Consider the following 16,817-nt stretch of genomic DNA (forward strand, 5'->3'; position numbering starts at 1 on the left):
TGGAGTACTTAGCTACCTGTTCAACTGCTTTAAAAATTTCATAGACTTACTTTGTTTCTTACCAGAGATTTATTATCTTGAACCTACTTTTTCAGTCATTGAAAGAAGATATCGTAACACTGCAGTTTTTTTCTAGTGTGGTAGGAGCCAAGCTTGAACTTTAGTCATGTACATGACAAGAAGTCATACTGTCCAAGTGAGCTATCTTGTTGGATAGAATTTAATAGCTAAAAAAATTGCTTTGAAGTTTTTGGTGTTGGATGAAAGAGAGAGAGAATGAATGAATGAGAATGAACTCAATGGGAACAGTTCTTGACTATAGCCCTTTTGGTGATAATTCTATGTTATCAACAGATACAGAGAATAATAGAGTGACACCTAGATTATCTGAGACTAAAAACTTCTTGTTCAGCTTATACTGTATAAGACACTCTAGTTCAAGACCCTGGTCCCCACCTGCAGCCAGGAAGCTTCATGGCCAGTGGAGCAGTGCTGCAGGTGTCTCTCCTCCCTGTTTCACTTCCTCTAAAACCCCTCCCCCCCGTCCTCTATCCCCAAAAAGGAAGATATAAAAAATAATAATAATAAATAATCCTAGGAGCAGTAGAATTGTACAGGCACCAAGCATTAACCATAAACCTGGTGACAAAAAGTAAAAGAAACTGTGGTAAAATTAGCTGGTTATATTATAGTTACAAATTCAGTTTTTCATTTTTTTAAAACTTTATTTTACTTTATTTTTTTGTGCCTCCAGGGTTATTGCTGGGGCTCAGTGCCTGCACCATGAATTCACTGCTCCTAGAGGCCTTTTTTTTTAATATATATTTTTAATTTTTTTATATTTATTTATTTATTCCCTTTTGTTGCCCTAGTTGTTTTATTGTTGTAGTTATCGTTATTGTTGCCATTGATGTTGTTGGGTAGGACAGAGAGAAATGGAGAGAGGGGGAGGGAAAGACAGACACCTGCAGACCTGCTTCACCGCCTGTGAAGCAACTCCCTTGCAGGTGGGGCTTTTTTTTTTCTTTACCCCTTTGTTGCCCTTGTTGTTGTAGACTTGTTGTGGTTATTATTTTTATTGTTGTTTATGGTATTATTCGTTGTTGGATAGGACAGAGAAATGGAGAGAGGAGGGGAAGACAGAAAGGAGGAGAGAAAGATAGACACCTGCAGACCCGCTCCACTACCTGTGAAGTGACTCCCCTGCAGGTGGGGAGCCAAGGGCTCGAACCCGGATCCTCAACGCAGGTCCCTGCACTTTGTGCCATGTGCGCTTAACCTGCTGTGCTACTGCCCAACCCCCTTTTTAAAACTTTACTCGATAGAACAGAGAGAAATTGAGAGGGGGGGATAGAGAGGCAGAGAGATAACTGCAACCCTGCTTCACCATTTGTGAAGCTTTCCCTTTGCAGGTGGAAACCAAGGGCTTCAACTTGGGTTCTTGGGAATAGTGATACATGCACTTAACCAATTACACCAACTCTCAGCCCTAGTTTTTCATCTTTACAACAATTACTTAGGTCTGAGAATTAGTAGATCATATTCTATCACCCTTCTGTCATTGACAGCATTCAATTCTCAACATTAACAAATCTTCTCTGTGATGACGTTCATATTAGCAAGAGAATTATTTGCACGTGCTATATTTTACTATAGTGCTAAAAGATCTCTGCTGATTATTATTCCTATGAGAATAATAATGTATCCAGTTTTTGATGATTTTAAATATTATTTTTGTTTAAATTTACTTTCCTGATTGAGATTCCTACCAGAGTACTGCTCAGCTCTGGTTTGTGGCGATGTCAGGGAAAGTAAGTATGTTTTGGATAATTCTAGGTAATGTTACTGAGACATTTAAATATTCTATAATATGCAGTGTCTTATCTTTATATTTCTAATATTTTTTAATTATAGTAATTTTAAGATTCTTTTTCTACTTAAATAGAATTAGGTACATTCTGATTTTTTAATTAATCTAAAACTGAGAGTAATGATTCAGGTTATAGAAACTGTTGGGAAGCTAATTCATTAACTTTCTAATCTTTTATCTCTTCCAGAAACTGGGAGTGATTTTTCCACGTTTGAAGCTTTGCGGGATACTATTTATTCTGAAGTAGCTACATTGATTTCTCAAAATGAATCTCGTCCACATTTTCTTATTGAGCTCTTACATGAACTTCAGCTACTTAATACAGACTACTTGAGACAGAGGGCTTTATATGCATTACAGGTATATGGTAACCTAATACTTGTTTTTCTTTTTTTTTTTAACTTTTTAAAAATTTTATTTATTCCTTTTTGTTGCCTTTGTTTTATTGTTGTAGTTATTATTGTTATCGTTGTTGGATAGGACAGAGAGATGGAGAGAGGAGGGGGAGAGAAAGGTAGACACCTGCAGACCTGCTTCACCACTTGTGAAGTGACTCACTTGCAGGTGGGGAGCCAAGGGCTGGAACCATGATCCTTACTCTGGTTCCTTAGGCTTTGTGCCACCTGTACTTAACCGCTGCACTACTGCCCGGCCACCAATACTTGTTATTCTATTCAATTTAGTATCACCTTTTGTTATAATTAGATCTGAGTACTTTCATAAATTGAATTGTGTCCTTAATCGGTGTCTATTTTGATCATTTTTCTGTATCCTTCCCTGTCATTTATTAAAAACTTTATAATTTAGAAACATTTAGAAGCTAGGGAGATACATAGTGGTTATGCAAAGAGCATTCATGCCCAAGACTCCTCTAAGTACCAGGTTCAATCCCTGGCACTACCATAAACTAATAAGCAGTGCACTGCTTAAATTTTTTTATTTTTTATTTTTTATTGAAATTTTTAAAAGTGCTTTTAGATAAAATCTTTTTCTGAACAACTTTTCAGTATTTTCAGTTCTTTCTCACAGTTAACTGTAAGGTGCATGGTATTAACATTGTTATTCTGTCTGCTTCTACGCTTATATTTGTGACTATCCATGTTTTATATCAATATTTTATTCTCTTAATTAGGACATAGTATCCAGAAATATTTCAGAAAACCATGAAAAGGAAGGGGGAAATGTAAAGTCTGTGAATTCTGGTACATGGATAGCATCAAACTCAGAACTTACTCCCAGTGAAAGCCTTGCTACTACTGATGATGTAAGTGTTAATGCTTTAATGAAATGTAGATATAACTTTAGTCTGCAGTAAACAAATTAAATAGGTTGTTATAAATCATGGTTATACTTAATATACTTGCTTTTAGCTTTTTTTTGTCTTTTTTTGTTGTTGTTGTACTTATTATTTGATGTTGTTAGATAGGACAGAGAGAAATAGAGAGAGGGGGAGAGAAAGATAAGACACCTGTAGATCTGCTTCACTGCCTGTGAAGCGACTTCCCTGCAGGTGGGAAGCTGGGGCCTTAAACCGGGATCCTTACACTGGTCCTTGAGCTTTGTGCCACCTGCGCTTAACCCACTGCACTACCGCCCAACTCCCGCTTTTAGCTTTTTTAAAAAGCTGGGTGTGGTGACTCTTATGATGTGAGGTATAAAACTTGGTTGAGGGAGTCAGGCAGTAGTGCAGCAGGTTAAGTGCACGTGGCGCAAAGCATAAGGACAGGCGTAAGGAACTCGGTTCGAGCCCCCGGCTCCCCACCCCTGGGGAGTCGCCTCACAAGTGGTGAAGCAGGTCTGCAGGTGTCTATCTCTCTCCCCCTCTCTGTCTTAATATTTTTTTAAAACTTGGTTGAAGTGTGGCATCAGTTGTATACTAAAAATATACATAAGTGATAAATCACAAAGTCTACAAAATTTATATCTCGCATGATCCAGAAGATGGCACAGTGAATAAGGAATTGGACTCTCAAGCATGAGGTCCCGAGTTCAATCCTGGCAGCACATGTACCAGAGTAATCTCTGGTTCTTTCTCTCTCCTCCTATCTTTCTTATTAGTAAATAAAATCTTTTTTTTAAAAAAAAAAAAATTTATATCTCGCTATTTCCCAACATAAGAGCTTTAGTTAGATGGATTAGTAAAATTAATGGTTATTCAAAATTTTTATTAAACCAGTCAGATCACAGAACCCTTGACTAAGTAAATACAGAGTAAGTCAGGTCTTTGATTTATAAGAGAAGCCCAGGGTCCAGATGGAGGTACACCTAGTTAGTACACACATTACCATATGTAAGGTCCTGGGATCGAGCCTCCACTCTCCACTTGCAAAGTGATGAAGATGTCTTACTTTTCTCCTTCTTTATCTCCCCTTCTCCTCTCATTTTCTCTCCGTCTTATCAAATAAATAGAAAAGGAAATAAAAAATTATGTCCTCCAAATAACCTCTAACTAGCATATAGGTGGTTAAGTCATTAAATAGTAATACTAGGGAGATGCTGAGAAGAAAACGTAATAGAAATTTGCAAGTGTTTTAAATCAAACCCAGATTATATTGTAAAAAGTTTTTGTTTTTTTTTTAATATGGGAGGCCAGGCAGTGGAACACCTGGTCAAGCACACGCATTACAGTGCTCAAGGACCCAGGTTCAAGTCCTGGCCCCCTCCTGCATGGGGAAAGCTTCAAGAGTGATGGTGCAGGGCTGCAGGTGTCTATCTGTTTCCCTCTATCCCTCCTCTCTCAATTTCTCTCTGTCAATTTTGGAAAATAATGAATTACAATATGTTAACGTAATAGAGTTTTAAAGTGAATGTGATTTTAAAATATTGTACTGCTTGATAAGCAGGTGTCTTAGCTTGGTCTGGTTCCACAAAATACTATCGAATAGATAACTTAAGCAGCATTTATTTCTCATGGAAGCTGTGAAGTCCAAAATCATGATGTCATCTGATTTGATTGTTGGTGAGGACCTCCTTCCTGGCTTGCAGGTGGCCACCTTCTCCCTTTATACTCATATGGCAGTAAGAGGAAACTTTGTTGTCTCTTACTCTTCTTACAGGGGCACTAATGTCATCATAAGGACTACCTCTTCATGGTGTCATTTAAGCTTGAGCAGTTTCTAAAGACCCCCACTCTCACTTGCTGTTAACATGACATTGGAGTTTAGACTTCAGTATATGAATTTGGATGTGGTGGAAAATGTTATATATGCATTGTCTATTATAGTAGCCATTGAAATGAGTAGATTTTTAGGTGACCATATTGCTAGTTATTACATTATTGAACAAATAGTCTTATTCACGTTTTCTAGACCAAGGTTCTTTGGTTTAATTTTATATATATGATAATAAATTTGCCACCAGGGTTATCACTGAAGCTCGGTGCTACCACTGTGAATCCACCACTTTGGTGGCTACTTTTTCCTATTTTTTTTAATTTTTATTTTTATTTTATTTGACAGGACAGAGAGAAGTTGAGACGAGAGGGGAAAATAGAAAAAGAGAAAGCTAGACACCTGCAGACCTACTTCACTGCTCACTGGTGAAGTAACCCCATTGCCCCCTGCAGGTGGGGAGCAGGGACTTGAATCCAGAATCTTGCACATGCTAATACGTGTGCTTAACGATGCACCACTGCTCAGCCCCAAATTTATGACACATATACAGTTTTCACAGCCAGGAAAGAGAGAAGTAAAAATAGGAGTCTGGAAATTATAAGTGATATAAGAAGAGGAAGAAAGATTACACTGTACCAGCTTAGCCAACTCCAATAAGCAAAGAATTCTCAAGACACTTGAAAGTCAGCTACAAAAGCAAAATAGTGATAAGCTGGACCTCATAAAAATTAAAACCTCTTACTTTCACAAAGATAAAATTAGGAGGAAATACTTTCAGTTCATACAGCTGACAAATCATTGCACAAATTAAAAATCCAGACCATGTAAATACCTTTACAAGTCCACTATAAGACAACTGAATATAAGTGGGCATAGATTTCAGCAGATGGTTCCTGCCAGAAAATAAATGAATGGCCACTGTACAGATTAAACCTATATGATACATCTCACACTCTAGAGAATAACTAAAATTCAAGAGTGATGGTAAGAAATGTTAGGGTGAATGGTAAGAAATATTGGGGTGAATATGAAACAGTTGCTTGTGAGTTTGTCAAATTGTGTAACTGGAAAGCAGTTGATGCCAGGGCTTCATGTATAGTGCATGATTTCACCACTTTTTCAGAAAGACCACAGTACCAGAACTTCCTTCAGTGTCTTGGTACTCCCCTGTGGTACGTGAGGTCAAGCCCAGGCCACCTACATGACAAGACAGGTGAAATATCTTTCAGACCCAGTGTGGTAGTTCCTTGAAAGTGAAACATAGACTTTGCATACAACTAGGAGTTCCTCTCAGGTATTCAAAAAAAAAGTACGTGTATACTGAGAGTTGGACAGTAGTGCAGTGGGTTAAGCAAGGCCCGGCATAAGGATCCTGGTTCAAACCCCTGGCTCCCCACCTGCAAGATGAGTTGCTTCACAAGCGGTGATGCAGGTCTGCAGGTGTCTTTCTCCCCCGTCTCTGTCTTCCCCTCCTCTCTCCATTTCTCTCTGTCCTATCTAACAATGACAACATCAATAACGATGATAATAACTACAACAACAATAAAAACAACAAAGGCAACAAAAAGAGAAAAAATATGCGTATACATATTCATCATACATATGTCATCATTTCCAGCCATGATAACCTCAAACTGAAACATCAACAGATAAATGTATAGTTTTTGGTATATCTGTACAGTCGGATATTATTCAGTCATTTGAAAAGCAGCAAACCTCTGAAATACAACATGGATTAATTTCAGAGATATACTGAACAAAGGAAGCCAGACACACAAGCATTTACTGATTTGTTCCATTTACATGAAGTTTTGCATCAGAAAAATTACTTATCTATAGTGATAAAGACATGCGAATTGAGAAAAATGGAAAGTAGCCTACAGAAGGGTACAAAGAAACTTTTGAGACTGAAAGAAATGATCTTTAGTGAAGGCAATTACATAGGTGTGTGTACCTTTCAAAACTTAATCAAATTGGGAGACAGCAAGATAGCTCACCTGGGGAGGGTGCCCTGCTTTGCCATGTACATGAACCTGGTTCAACCTCCAGTACACCATATGGGAAAACTGTTTCACTGAAGGAAGTGTCAGTGTTGTGCAAAGAGGCCTCTCTCTTCCCTCCCTTTCCCTAGCCCTCCCCCTGCCCATTTGAGAAAGCAGTCTAGAGCAGTGAAACCCTTTTTGACAGTGGACAAAAATAATGATTTGTACGTTTAATGAGTGGATTATATTTAAATATAATTATATTTCAATAAAGTTAATTTCTAAAAATACTAATGATGCTGTCATGTTTTTCTTTTGGGTATCACAGTAAGGTTATTAGGCAGTTAGGATTTAAAGATAAAATTTCACAGAGAGTATAGAAATAATTAAAATACTAACCATTTCAGTCTAGAATATAATCAGCTTCACTGTGTATTTTTGCATATATAATGAGAAGTGTTCTGTGAGGTTACTTAATATCTTAATGTTATATGTAACATTGGTTATATCAGTCTTACATGGATGAGCTATTCATGTAGCAGTTATTTTTAGATCTTTATGGAAACTAGTTCTGTATTAAATGTAAATCTAACTTTAAAAGAAATATTAGTGACTTGTTTTTAAACTATAACTTAGGAGACTTTTGAGAAGAATTTTGAGACACATAAAATAACAGAACAAGATGATGCTGATAATGCTAGTGTTATATCTGTGTCTTCAAATTTTGAGCCATTTGCAACAGATGATCTAGGTAAGCAAATTTTTTTTAATCTTAGAGCATGACTTTAGTACAGTCTTTGAATTGTACAGATAAAAAAAGTCACAAATGTAATATGTGGTGGGAAGAACATAGGCTTAAAAGTCTTACCAGTCTCTGTTCAAGAATCTCCTGACTGTTGACTCTTCATCCTTGAGCTATCAGCTAAGCTTTATGACTGCATATAAGAAATGAGACTTCTATATGTTTTGTTATGTTCTTGTAGAAAATATACAGACCTTTATAGTATCTAGATCAGAAGTCCAGAAAATGTTCATTCCTTTTCTTTGTGAATATATAGGTTACAAGATTGTAGTTTTGTTTTATTTTTTTTCCTCCTCCTATTTCTTCATTAGTAAAGAAGCTTCTTGGATTGCCTGACTCTAAGGGAACAAAAAAATGCCTTGGATTAGAATGGAGATGAAGAAAAAGAAAAACATGTAGATATCTTACTTGGTTGACTGAGTAACCAGAATTCTCATTATTCTAGAATTCTTGATAAGATCATGACTGATTCCTTTTTTTTTTTTTCCTTTTTTTCTTTTTCCTCCAGGGTTATTGCTGGGCTCAGTGCCTTCACCATGAATCCACCACTACTGGAGGCCATTTTTTCCCCCTTTTGTTGCCCTTGTTGCCGTACCCTTGTTGTGGTTATTATTATTATTACCATTGTTGATGTTGTTTGTTGTTGGATAGGACAGAGAGAAATGGAGAGGAGGGGAAGACAGAGAGGGGGAGAGAAAGATAGACACCTGCAGACCTGCTTCACTGCCTGTGAAGCGACTCCCCTGCAGGTGGGGAGCCAGGGGCTCGAACCAGGATCCTTACTCTGGTCCTTGTGCTTTGCGCCACGTGCACTTAACCCACTGTACCACTGCCCGACCCCCATGACTGATGATTTCTTTTTTTTTTTTTTAATGGGTAAAGTAGAAGTTAAAAAGTAACTTCTAAGCTTTTTTTTTTAATTTATTTTTATATAAGAAAGGATAAATTAACAAATCCATAGGGTAGGAGGGGTACAATTCCACACAATTCCCACCACCCAATCTCCATATCCCACCCCCTCCCCTGATAGCTTTCTCACTCTCTATCCCTCTGGGAACATGGACCCAGGGTCATTGTGGGTTGCAGAAGGTGGAAGGTCTGGCTTCTGTAATTGCTTCCCCGCTGAACATGGGCGTTGACTGGTTGATCCATACTCCCAATCTGCCTCTCTCTTTCCCTAGTAGGGTGTGTCTCTGGGGAAACGGAGCTCCAGGGCACATTGGTGGGATCTTCAGTCTAGGGAAGCCTGGCTTGCATCCTGATGGCAGACTGATGATTTCTAAGGCTTTTTGTTTACTACAAAGAGCCAAGCATTGCCCTATCATTAGATATCTTTTTTCCCCTTTTGTTGCCCTTGTTTTTTATTATTGTTGTCGTTGTTGTTAGATAGGACAGAGAAATGGAGAGAGGAAGGGAAGACAGAGGTAGGAGAGAAAGACACCTGTAGACCTGCTTTACCGCTTGTGAAGCAACTCCCCTGCAGGTGGGGAACAGGGGGCTCGAACTGGGATCCATATGCTGGTCCTTGCGCTTTGCGCCACTTGGGCTTAATCCACTGTGCTACCTTCCGACTCCCTATCATTAGGTATCTTTCACCAAAGCAGTAAGGCTTCCTTTTACCTGATCTTGATTATCAGTGAGTAGATTAAAGGGTTTATTAATTGGTAAATACCTAGCATGTCTGTACTGAAATCATTCCATTATAAGGAAAACTCTAGTTGTGTGGCCATCCCTTATTCCTCATGCTCTCCCTCTCTTCCCATGAATTGACAAGTAGCCTGTCTGCAAGTCCCAGCTGTTTCCTCAAAATCCTTCACCACTTTCTTTGAAATGGACAACAGAGGAAGGTTGGGAAATCTCATTGTTTGGTCTTTTTTTTTTTTTTTAATTCCCTTTTGTTGCCCTTGTTTTATTGTTGTAATTATGATTGATGTCGTTGTTGTATAGGACAGAGAGAAATTGAGAGAGGAGGGTAATACAGAGAGGGGGAAAGAAAGGTAGACACCTGCAGACCTGCTTCACTACCTGTGAAGCGACTCCCCTGCAGGTGGGGAGCCAAGGGCTTGAACCCGGATTCTTATGCTGGTCCTCGGCGCTTTGCACCACCTGTGCTTAACCCACTGCACTACTGCCCAACTCCCGATCTTTTCTATACTGTATCTTGTCTTAGATAGGATTGCTTTAATCAGAATTTGTGTGGCATTTTGGAAATCATTTTGTGCCTTTTTACTGAAGCAACATAATGTAAAATAAAAATGTGGACTTCAGAGTTTTTATAGATCAGAGTTCGAATCCTTCATTCTACCATTAACTGGTAAAATTTTGGACATCTTATTTAAATTCTCTGAAAATAAGAATATCAGTATTTTCTTTATAGTTGTAAAAGGATCATTTTAAAGACTAAATAAAAGATAATGTATACCTAATACTCAACTGGTACAATATCTGGAATTTATTTTATTTTTGCGTCCCTCCCCCCACCCCGTTATTGCTGGGGCTCAGTGCTGGCACTAGGAATCCACTTCTACTGGTGGCCATTTTTTTTCCATTTATTTATTTATTTAATTTATGATCTTTCTTTTTTTAATTTTTTTATTTAAGAAAGGATTAATTAACAAAACCATAGGGTAGGAGGGGTACAATTCCACAAAATTCCCACCACCCAATCTCCATTTCCCACCCCCTCCCCTGATAGCTTTCCCATTCTCTATCCCTCTGGGAGCATGGACCCAGGGTCATTGTGGGTTGCAGAAGGTAGAAGGTCTGGCTTCTATAATTGCTTCCCCACTGAACATGGATGTTGACTGGTCGGTCCATACTCCCAGTCTGCCTCTCTCTTTCCCTAGTAGGGTATGTCTCTGGAGAAGCTGAGCTCCAGGACACATTGGTGGGGTCTTCAGTCTAGGGAAGCCTGGCGGGTATCCTGATGACATCTGGAACCTGGTGACTGAAAAGAGAGTTAACATACGAAGCCAAACAAATTGTTGAGCAATCATGGACCCAAAGCTTGGAATAGAGGAGAAGAAGTGTTAGGGGGGTACTCACTGCTAACTCTAGTGCACTTCTGCTTTCAGGCATATATTTTGCAGTAGTTTACGGATACGTGTGAACATATGCTTTCTCTCACAGAAACTGGTCTATATCTAGGTTTTGGGACTTTGTTAGAAAGTGAAACTGGTGGCCATTTTTTCCTTTTTTTTTTTTTTTTTTTATTGCATAGGACAGAGGAATTGAGGGGAGAGGGAGAGAGAAAGATAGACACCTTTAGACCTACTTCACTACTTGTGAAGTGACCCCTCTTTGGGGGGAGCCAGAGGCTTGAATTGGGATCCTAGCGTGGGTCCTTGTGCTTTGTACTATGTGTGGTTAACCCAGTGCACCACCGTCTGGCCCCCCAGTATCAAAGTGCTTAAAGCTAGTATTCTCTTCCTGTGTTCTGATATTATCTTTGTTACTACAGTTTGAGGGTTGCATGAAAAAGTTTTCATTTATATCTAGAAATATATCTGTTTCATATACAGGTAACACTGTCATTCATCTAGATCAAGCATTAGCTAGGATGAGGGAGTACGAGCGTATGAAGACTGAGACTGAAAGTAGCGCAAATATAAGATGCACCTGCAGGATTATTGAAGATGAAGATGGTGCTGCTGCCACAACTATAGTTAATAATTTAGAAGGTGTGTTCCTAAGTTGATTAAAAATAAAGATTCTTTCTTCCTTTCTCTGTCATAAAAGAAGTAAGTCTGTAATGACCTAACCCAGCAGGTACAATGGAACTTTTGTGCCTATTTTCCTGAGCCCTGGGCTCAGCCTCTGCTACCACATATCTGAAGCAGAGCTCTAGTGACTGTCTCTCTAAATAAATAAATACATCTTTTTTCCTAAGTTTTATTTACTTATATAAATGATACAGAGAGAAAAGAGACCAGATCACTGCTCATCTTTCGCTTATATTGGTGCTAGGGATTGGACCTTGGGCTTCAGAGCTTCAGGCATGAAGATCTTTTTCATAGCCATTGTGCTATCTTCCAGGTCCCAATATATCTTTTTTTAAAGTAAAAATCAGAGTTCCTTATATAAAAGTTAAAAGCCCCATCTTATATAAAATAGTGGGATTTTTTGTTCACTTTTTAAATGTATATTAGCTGCTAAAACTATATATATACACACACACACACACACACAGACTAATTTAGCATGCTTATCAGAATTTAATTTTCTTTTATGTTATCTAGATGTCTATAATAATTAATTTTTCTGCTATGTAATTTTCTTTTTTTTAAATAGAAACTCCTATTGAAAATCACAGTCCACAACAACCAATAGGTGAAGTTTCTACTGTCCCATGTCCTAGAATTGATACTCAACAGCTGGACCGTCAGATAAAAGCAATAATGAAAGAAGTCATTCCTTTTTTAAAGGTAGGCAATTTTGGGGGGGGATTGGTTTTTAGTGAATACAAAAGACTCCACTGGGAGCCGGGCAGTATGCTCAGCAGTTAAGCACACATGGCGCAAAGCACAATGACCGCTGTAAAGATCCTGGTTCGAACCCCTATCTCCCCACCTTCAGGGGGGTCACTTCACAAGTGATGAAATAGCTCTGCAGGTGTCTTATCTTTCTCTCCCCCCTTTTGTCTTCCCTTCCTCTCTCCATTTCTCTCTGTCCTATCCAACAACAATGACATCAATAATAATAATAACCACAACAATGATAAAACAACAAGGGCAACCAAAGGGAAAAAAATAGCCTCCAGGAGCAAGGGATTTGTGGTGCAGGCACTGAGCCCCAGCAATAACCCTGGAGGAAATTAAAAAAAAAAAAAGACTCCATTGTCATTAATTCAGAAAATACAAATTAAAAATCACCAATATTTTCATTCTTATGGAACTTATATTCTAAAATGAGAAATCCAGAGCAGAAAGTAAGGGCTAGGAGATTGCTCACCTGGTAGGCAGCATACCTTATGTTGTATAAGGCCCCAGGTTTAAGCCCAGGTTCCACATGGGAGAACCATGGCACCAGGGAAGCACCACAGATAGTAGAGTGGTACTGTGGTATCTCTTTCTAAAATAAATAATTAAAAGTTTGCCTCGGAGCGGTAGAATCACACATTGTTGAGACCCCAGTACCAGAGAGAGAATGAATAAAGATAGCAACCTCTAGGAAGTGCCACCATGGTAGGATTCTAGCCTTAAGTATGAGATCCCAAGTTAGGTCTCTAGCATCATGTGTACCAGTGTGATACTCTAGTCATAATACTTGGCACATTCTGATCTGTTCAGCATTTGCTTATTTTATCTATTATCTGCTACAGTGGTTTAATTAAGTCAGTGACAATTAACTTGCTTTGATCACTGTCTTATCCCTAGTAGCAAAAAATAGTACCTGCATATAGTAGGCAGACAGTACTTTAGTGAATAATTAAATATAATCTTTTTTCTTCAAAATTCTACCATGTTTTTTTTTCAAAGTAGTCAAGCTTTTTAAATATAGTTTTAAAACAGCTGGCCTATAGGACATACTGCTGTATCACTTCATAAAACCTTTTACGATCTAACCCCAGCCTTCTCTTAATTTTTCATGTTCTTTGATTTCTAGTTAATATCATTCTAAGGCACGTTGCCCTTTTGATTTCCTTTGCCTAAAATGTTCAGCCATTATTCTTTTGATCTTCAGAACCTTCTGTCCTTTTGAACTCAGCCCAACTATTTTTATATTTCTTTATAGTCTGATTTCTTCACTGCTTCTGAGATACTTGATGTACTTCCCTTCACTGTAGCACTTAAATTAAAGTATCATAATTATTTACATGTACCTCCCTACTTTAAAATAGGGGGTACTTTCTATTATTTTAACCAGAACACTGCTCAGCTCTTGTTTATGGATTAAACCTAGGATTTTGGGGCCCTAGGCATGAAAATATTTTTGCACAATCATTATGCTCTCAACCCTAAAATATCTCTTAATCTTTTAGTACTTTTACCCAAAGTGTCTTTTTTTTTTTTTCCTTTGCCTCCAGTTGCTTTGAGCTGGGTGCCAGCACTACAAATTCTTTGCTTCTGGTGGCCATTTATTCCTTTTTCTAGTTTTTTTTTTTTTCTTTAATAAGATAGGATTGAGAGAGGATGGGGAGACAGAGAGGGAGAGAAAGATAAGATACCTGCAGACCCTCTGCATCCCTTATGAAGCGATCCCCCTCTAGGTGGGGAGTGAGAGCTCAAACCTGGGTCTATCTATTCATCCTTTTGCATAGTATTAAAGTTATTTTAAAAATTTGTGAAGTATCTGTTGCAAGAAAGATCAAATCTCCATTATTGGATTGACATTTTTATAACAATAGGCTAAGTTTACATTCTAATCAGCTAGGATTTTTCTCAGGAGCACATGGATGAAATATGCTCTTCTCAACTTCTAACTTCAGTAAGGCGGATGGTTTTAATGCTTACTCAGCAAAATGATGAGAGCAAAGAATTTGTAAAGTTCTTTCATAAACAGCTTGGAAGTATATTACAGGTAAGAGTTTATATTTGTATGATCTATCAAATGTGCCATCAAGTTGGGTTTTTTGTTTTTGTTTTCTATTTTCCAACATGACAGCTGATTCAGCTAGATATTCATTCTGGCATTCATTTGATATAATAATGTTTTTTCTAAGTGTATTAGAGCCCACATTTCTATTTAATTTGCTATTTCTACTTTGATTGTTTCTCTTTTACCCCCATTCCCATTTTTCCCCCCACAGCGTTGAAAGTTTTTTGTGAGTTTGAGCTTAAGATTACTATCTCCTGCTTTATCTCCCAACCTAGCCTACAGTCCGTATTTTTAGAAAAAAATGAAAAATAAAAGCAAATTTATTTTTTAAAAGTACACATAGATTATGGAAGATTTGTTTATTTGGTAGATGCTGTATGTTAATGAACAGAAGTAAAATTTAACTTTTAAGCAATTTGAAGAAAAAGGTTTTTTGAGTTTTTTATTTTGTGTTGGTTTTGTTTTCCACCAGGATTTTTGTTTTGTTTCTTACCAGATCAGCTTTTTGTTTTGTTTCTTATCAGTGATCAGCTCTAGCTTATGATGGGGCTTTGGAAGCTCAGGCATGAAAACCTTTTCCATAGCCATAACCATTTTGCTGTCTCCTCCAGTCTACAGATTTATTGCTGGGGCTCCACTCCAAGCCTGCATGATTCCAGCACTCCCAATAGACTTCCTTCCTTCCTTCCTTCCTTCCTTCCTTCCTTCCTTCCTTTCTTTCTTTCTGTCTTTCTTTCTCTTTAAAAATGGAGCAGGTCTGCAGGTGTCTATATCTTTCCCTCCCCCTCTCTGTCTTCCCCTCCTCTCTCCATTTCTCTCTGTCCCATCCAACAACAGCGGCAACAGTAATAGTAACTAACTACAACACTGATAAACAACAAGGGCAACAAAAGGGAAAAAATGGCCTCCAGGAGCACTGGATTCATAGTGCAGGCACCGAACCCCAGCAGTAATCCTGGGGGCAAAAAAAAAAAAAAAAAAAAAAGATGGAGAGCTAGCATAATGGTTACAAAAACAGATTTTTATACCCAAGGCTCCAAAGTCTGGGGTGTAATTCTCCATGCTGTTGTAAGTCAGAGCTGAGAAATAGGCTCTATTCTTTCTCTCTCCTCCCACTCTCTCTCTCTCTCTCTCCTTCTCTATATATATCTTTCTCTGCCTATCTCAAAAAAAAAAAAAAATAGAAGCCATGACACTGCTCCACTGCTTGTGAAGCTTTCCTTGTTCAGCCTTCTCCATGTGGTGGTCAGACGTTCGAACCCAGGTCCCCTATCTATAGTAAACTGTGTGCCCTACTGAGTGAACTATCCCCTAGTGCCCTGAATAAAAGGTTTCAGTGATGATAATTGGTCAGCTATGGTGACCTATAATTGGTGACCTATAATATGGTCAGCCTCTGGTAGAACACATACTTTAAAAAAATTTTTTTAACATTTTTATTTATTTTCCCTTTTGTTGCTCTTGTTCTTTTTGTTGTTGTTGTTATTGATGTCATCGTTGTTAGATAGGACAGGCTTGAAGAATCCACTATTTACTTACTTCTGTCTATAAGTGACCCTGTGATCTTCTGTTTTTGTATGTTTAGATAGGATTAGTATAATTACTAATTTGTAATATTTTTCAGTAACAAACCTGTATTTTCTAATTATTCTTTTTAAATATTCAATAATAAAAGTGACTAAAAAATTTTTTCCCAGGTGAAATATTATAATTTAAATGTACTAATCATCTGTCTTTTTCTTCTCACAATTGGAGTTTACTATAATCTTAAAAGTTATTTGTTACCTCTGAATAGGATTCACTGGCAAAATTTGCTGGCAGAAAACTGAAAGATTGTGGAGAAGATCTCCTTGTAGAAATATCGGAAGTGTTGTTTAATGAATTAGCATTCTTTAAGCTCATGCAAGATTTGGATAATAATAGTATAACTGTTAAACAAAGATGCAAAAGGAAAATTGAAGCAGCTGGAGTGATACAGTCTTATGCCAAAGAGGTAAATGACATTTTTAAAAAAAAAATTTTTTAACTCTATTTTAATCTTTTTATTTATTGGATAGAGACAGCCAGAATTGAGAAGGAAGAGGGAAGATAGGGAGAAAGACAGACACCTGCAGCACTGCTTCACCACTCATGAAGCTTTCCCCCTACAGGTGGGGACAAGGGGCTTGAACCTGGGTCCTTATGCATTGTAACACATGCACTCAACCAGGTGCGCCACTGCCTGCCACCCCCTTTTTTTTAGGAATAAATTAGTATGTAAGTATAGTTCTTTGTCCTAATAGTATAAACTATATTTGATCACAGCAAAAGTAGGTTAGTTGATTTTTTTTTTTTTGCTTGCTAGTTTTGTTTTATATATGTAGTATTAGTCAGTTAGCCAGATTATAAACCCATTTAGTATATGTTAGTCATATACTAAATCTCAGAAGAAAGAGAAGCAGCAGCAGCAATGGATTAGGAATGCAGACAGGAATTAGTGCTTAAATATACATTGTCTGATATCCACTTCTTAC

General features: G+C 37.8%; 1 protein-coding gene across 16 annotated transcripts in view; it reads left to right on the forward strand.

Annotated features, from left to right (window-relative positions):
• PCM1 (pericentriolar material 1) overlaps positions 1-16,817 on the forward strand; it is a 94,147-nt gene that overhangs the window by 60,497 nt on the left and 16,833 nt on the right. For all 16 annotated transcript variants that reach the window (XM_060183537.1, XM_060183521.1, XM_060183534.1 and 13 more), the window contains 7 exons: positions 2,058-2,230; positions 3,003-3,134; positions 7,602-7,716; positions 11,289-11,447; positions 12,058-12,191; positions 14,152-14,286; positions 16,100-16,297. In XM_060183537.1, coding sequence (XP_060039520.1) covers positions 2,058-2,230; positions 3,003-3,134; positions 7,602-7,716; positions 11,289-11,447; positions 12,058-12,191; positions 14,152-14,286; positions 16,100-16,297 — 1,046 coding nt within the window. The remainder of the gene's footprint in view (positions 1-2,057; positions 2,231-3,002; positions 3,135-7,601; positions 7,717-11,288; positions 11,448-12,057; positions 12,192-14,151; positions 14,287-16,099; positions 16,298-16,817) is intronic.

This window comes from Erinaceus europaeus, chromosome 2, assembly GCF_950295315.1.
Source record: "Erinaceus europaeus chromosome 2, mEriEur2.1, whole genome shotgun sequence".
Lineage (NCBI taxonomy): Eukaryota > Metazoa > Chordata > Mammalia > Eulipotyphla > Erinaceidae > Erinaceus > Erinaceus europaeus.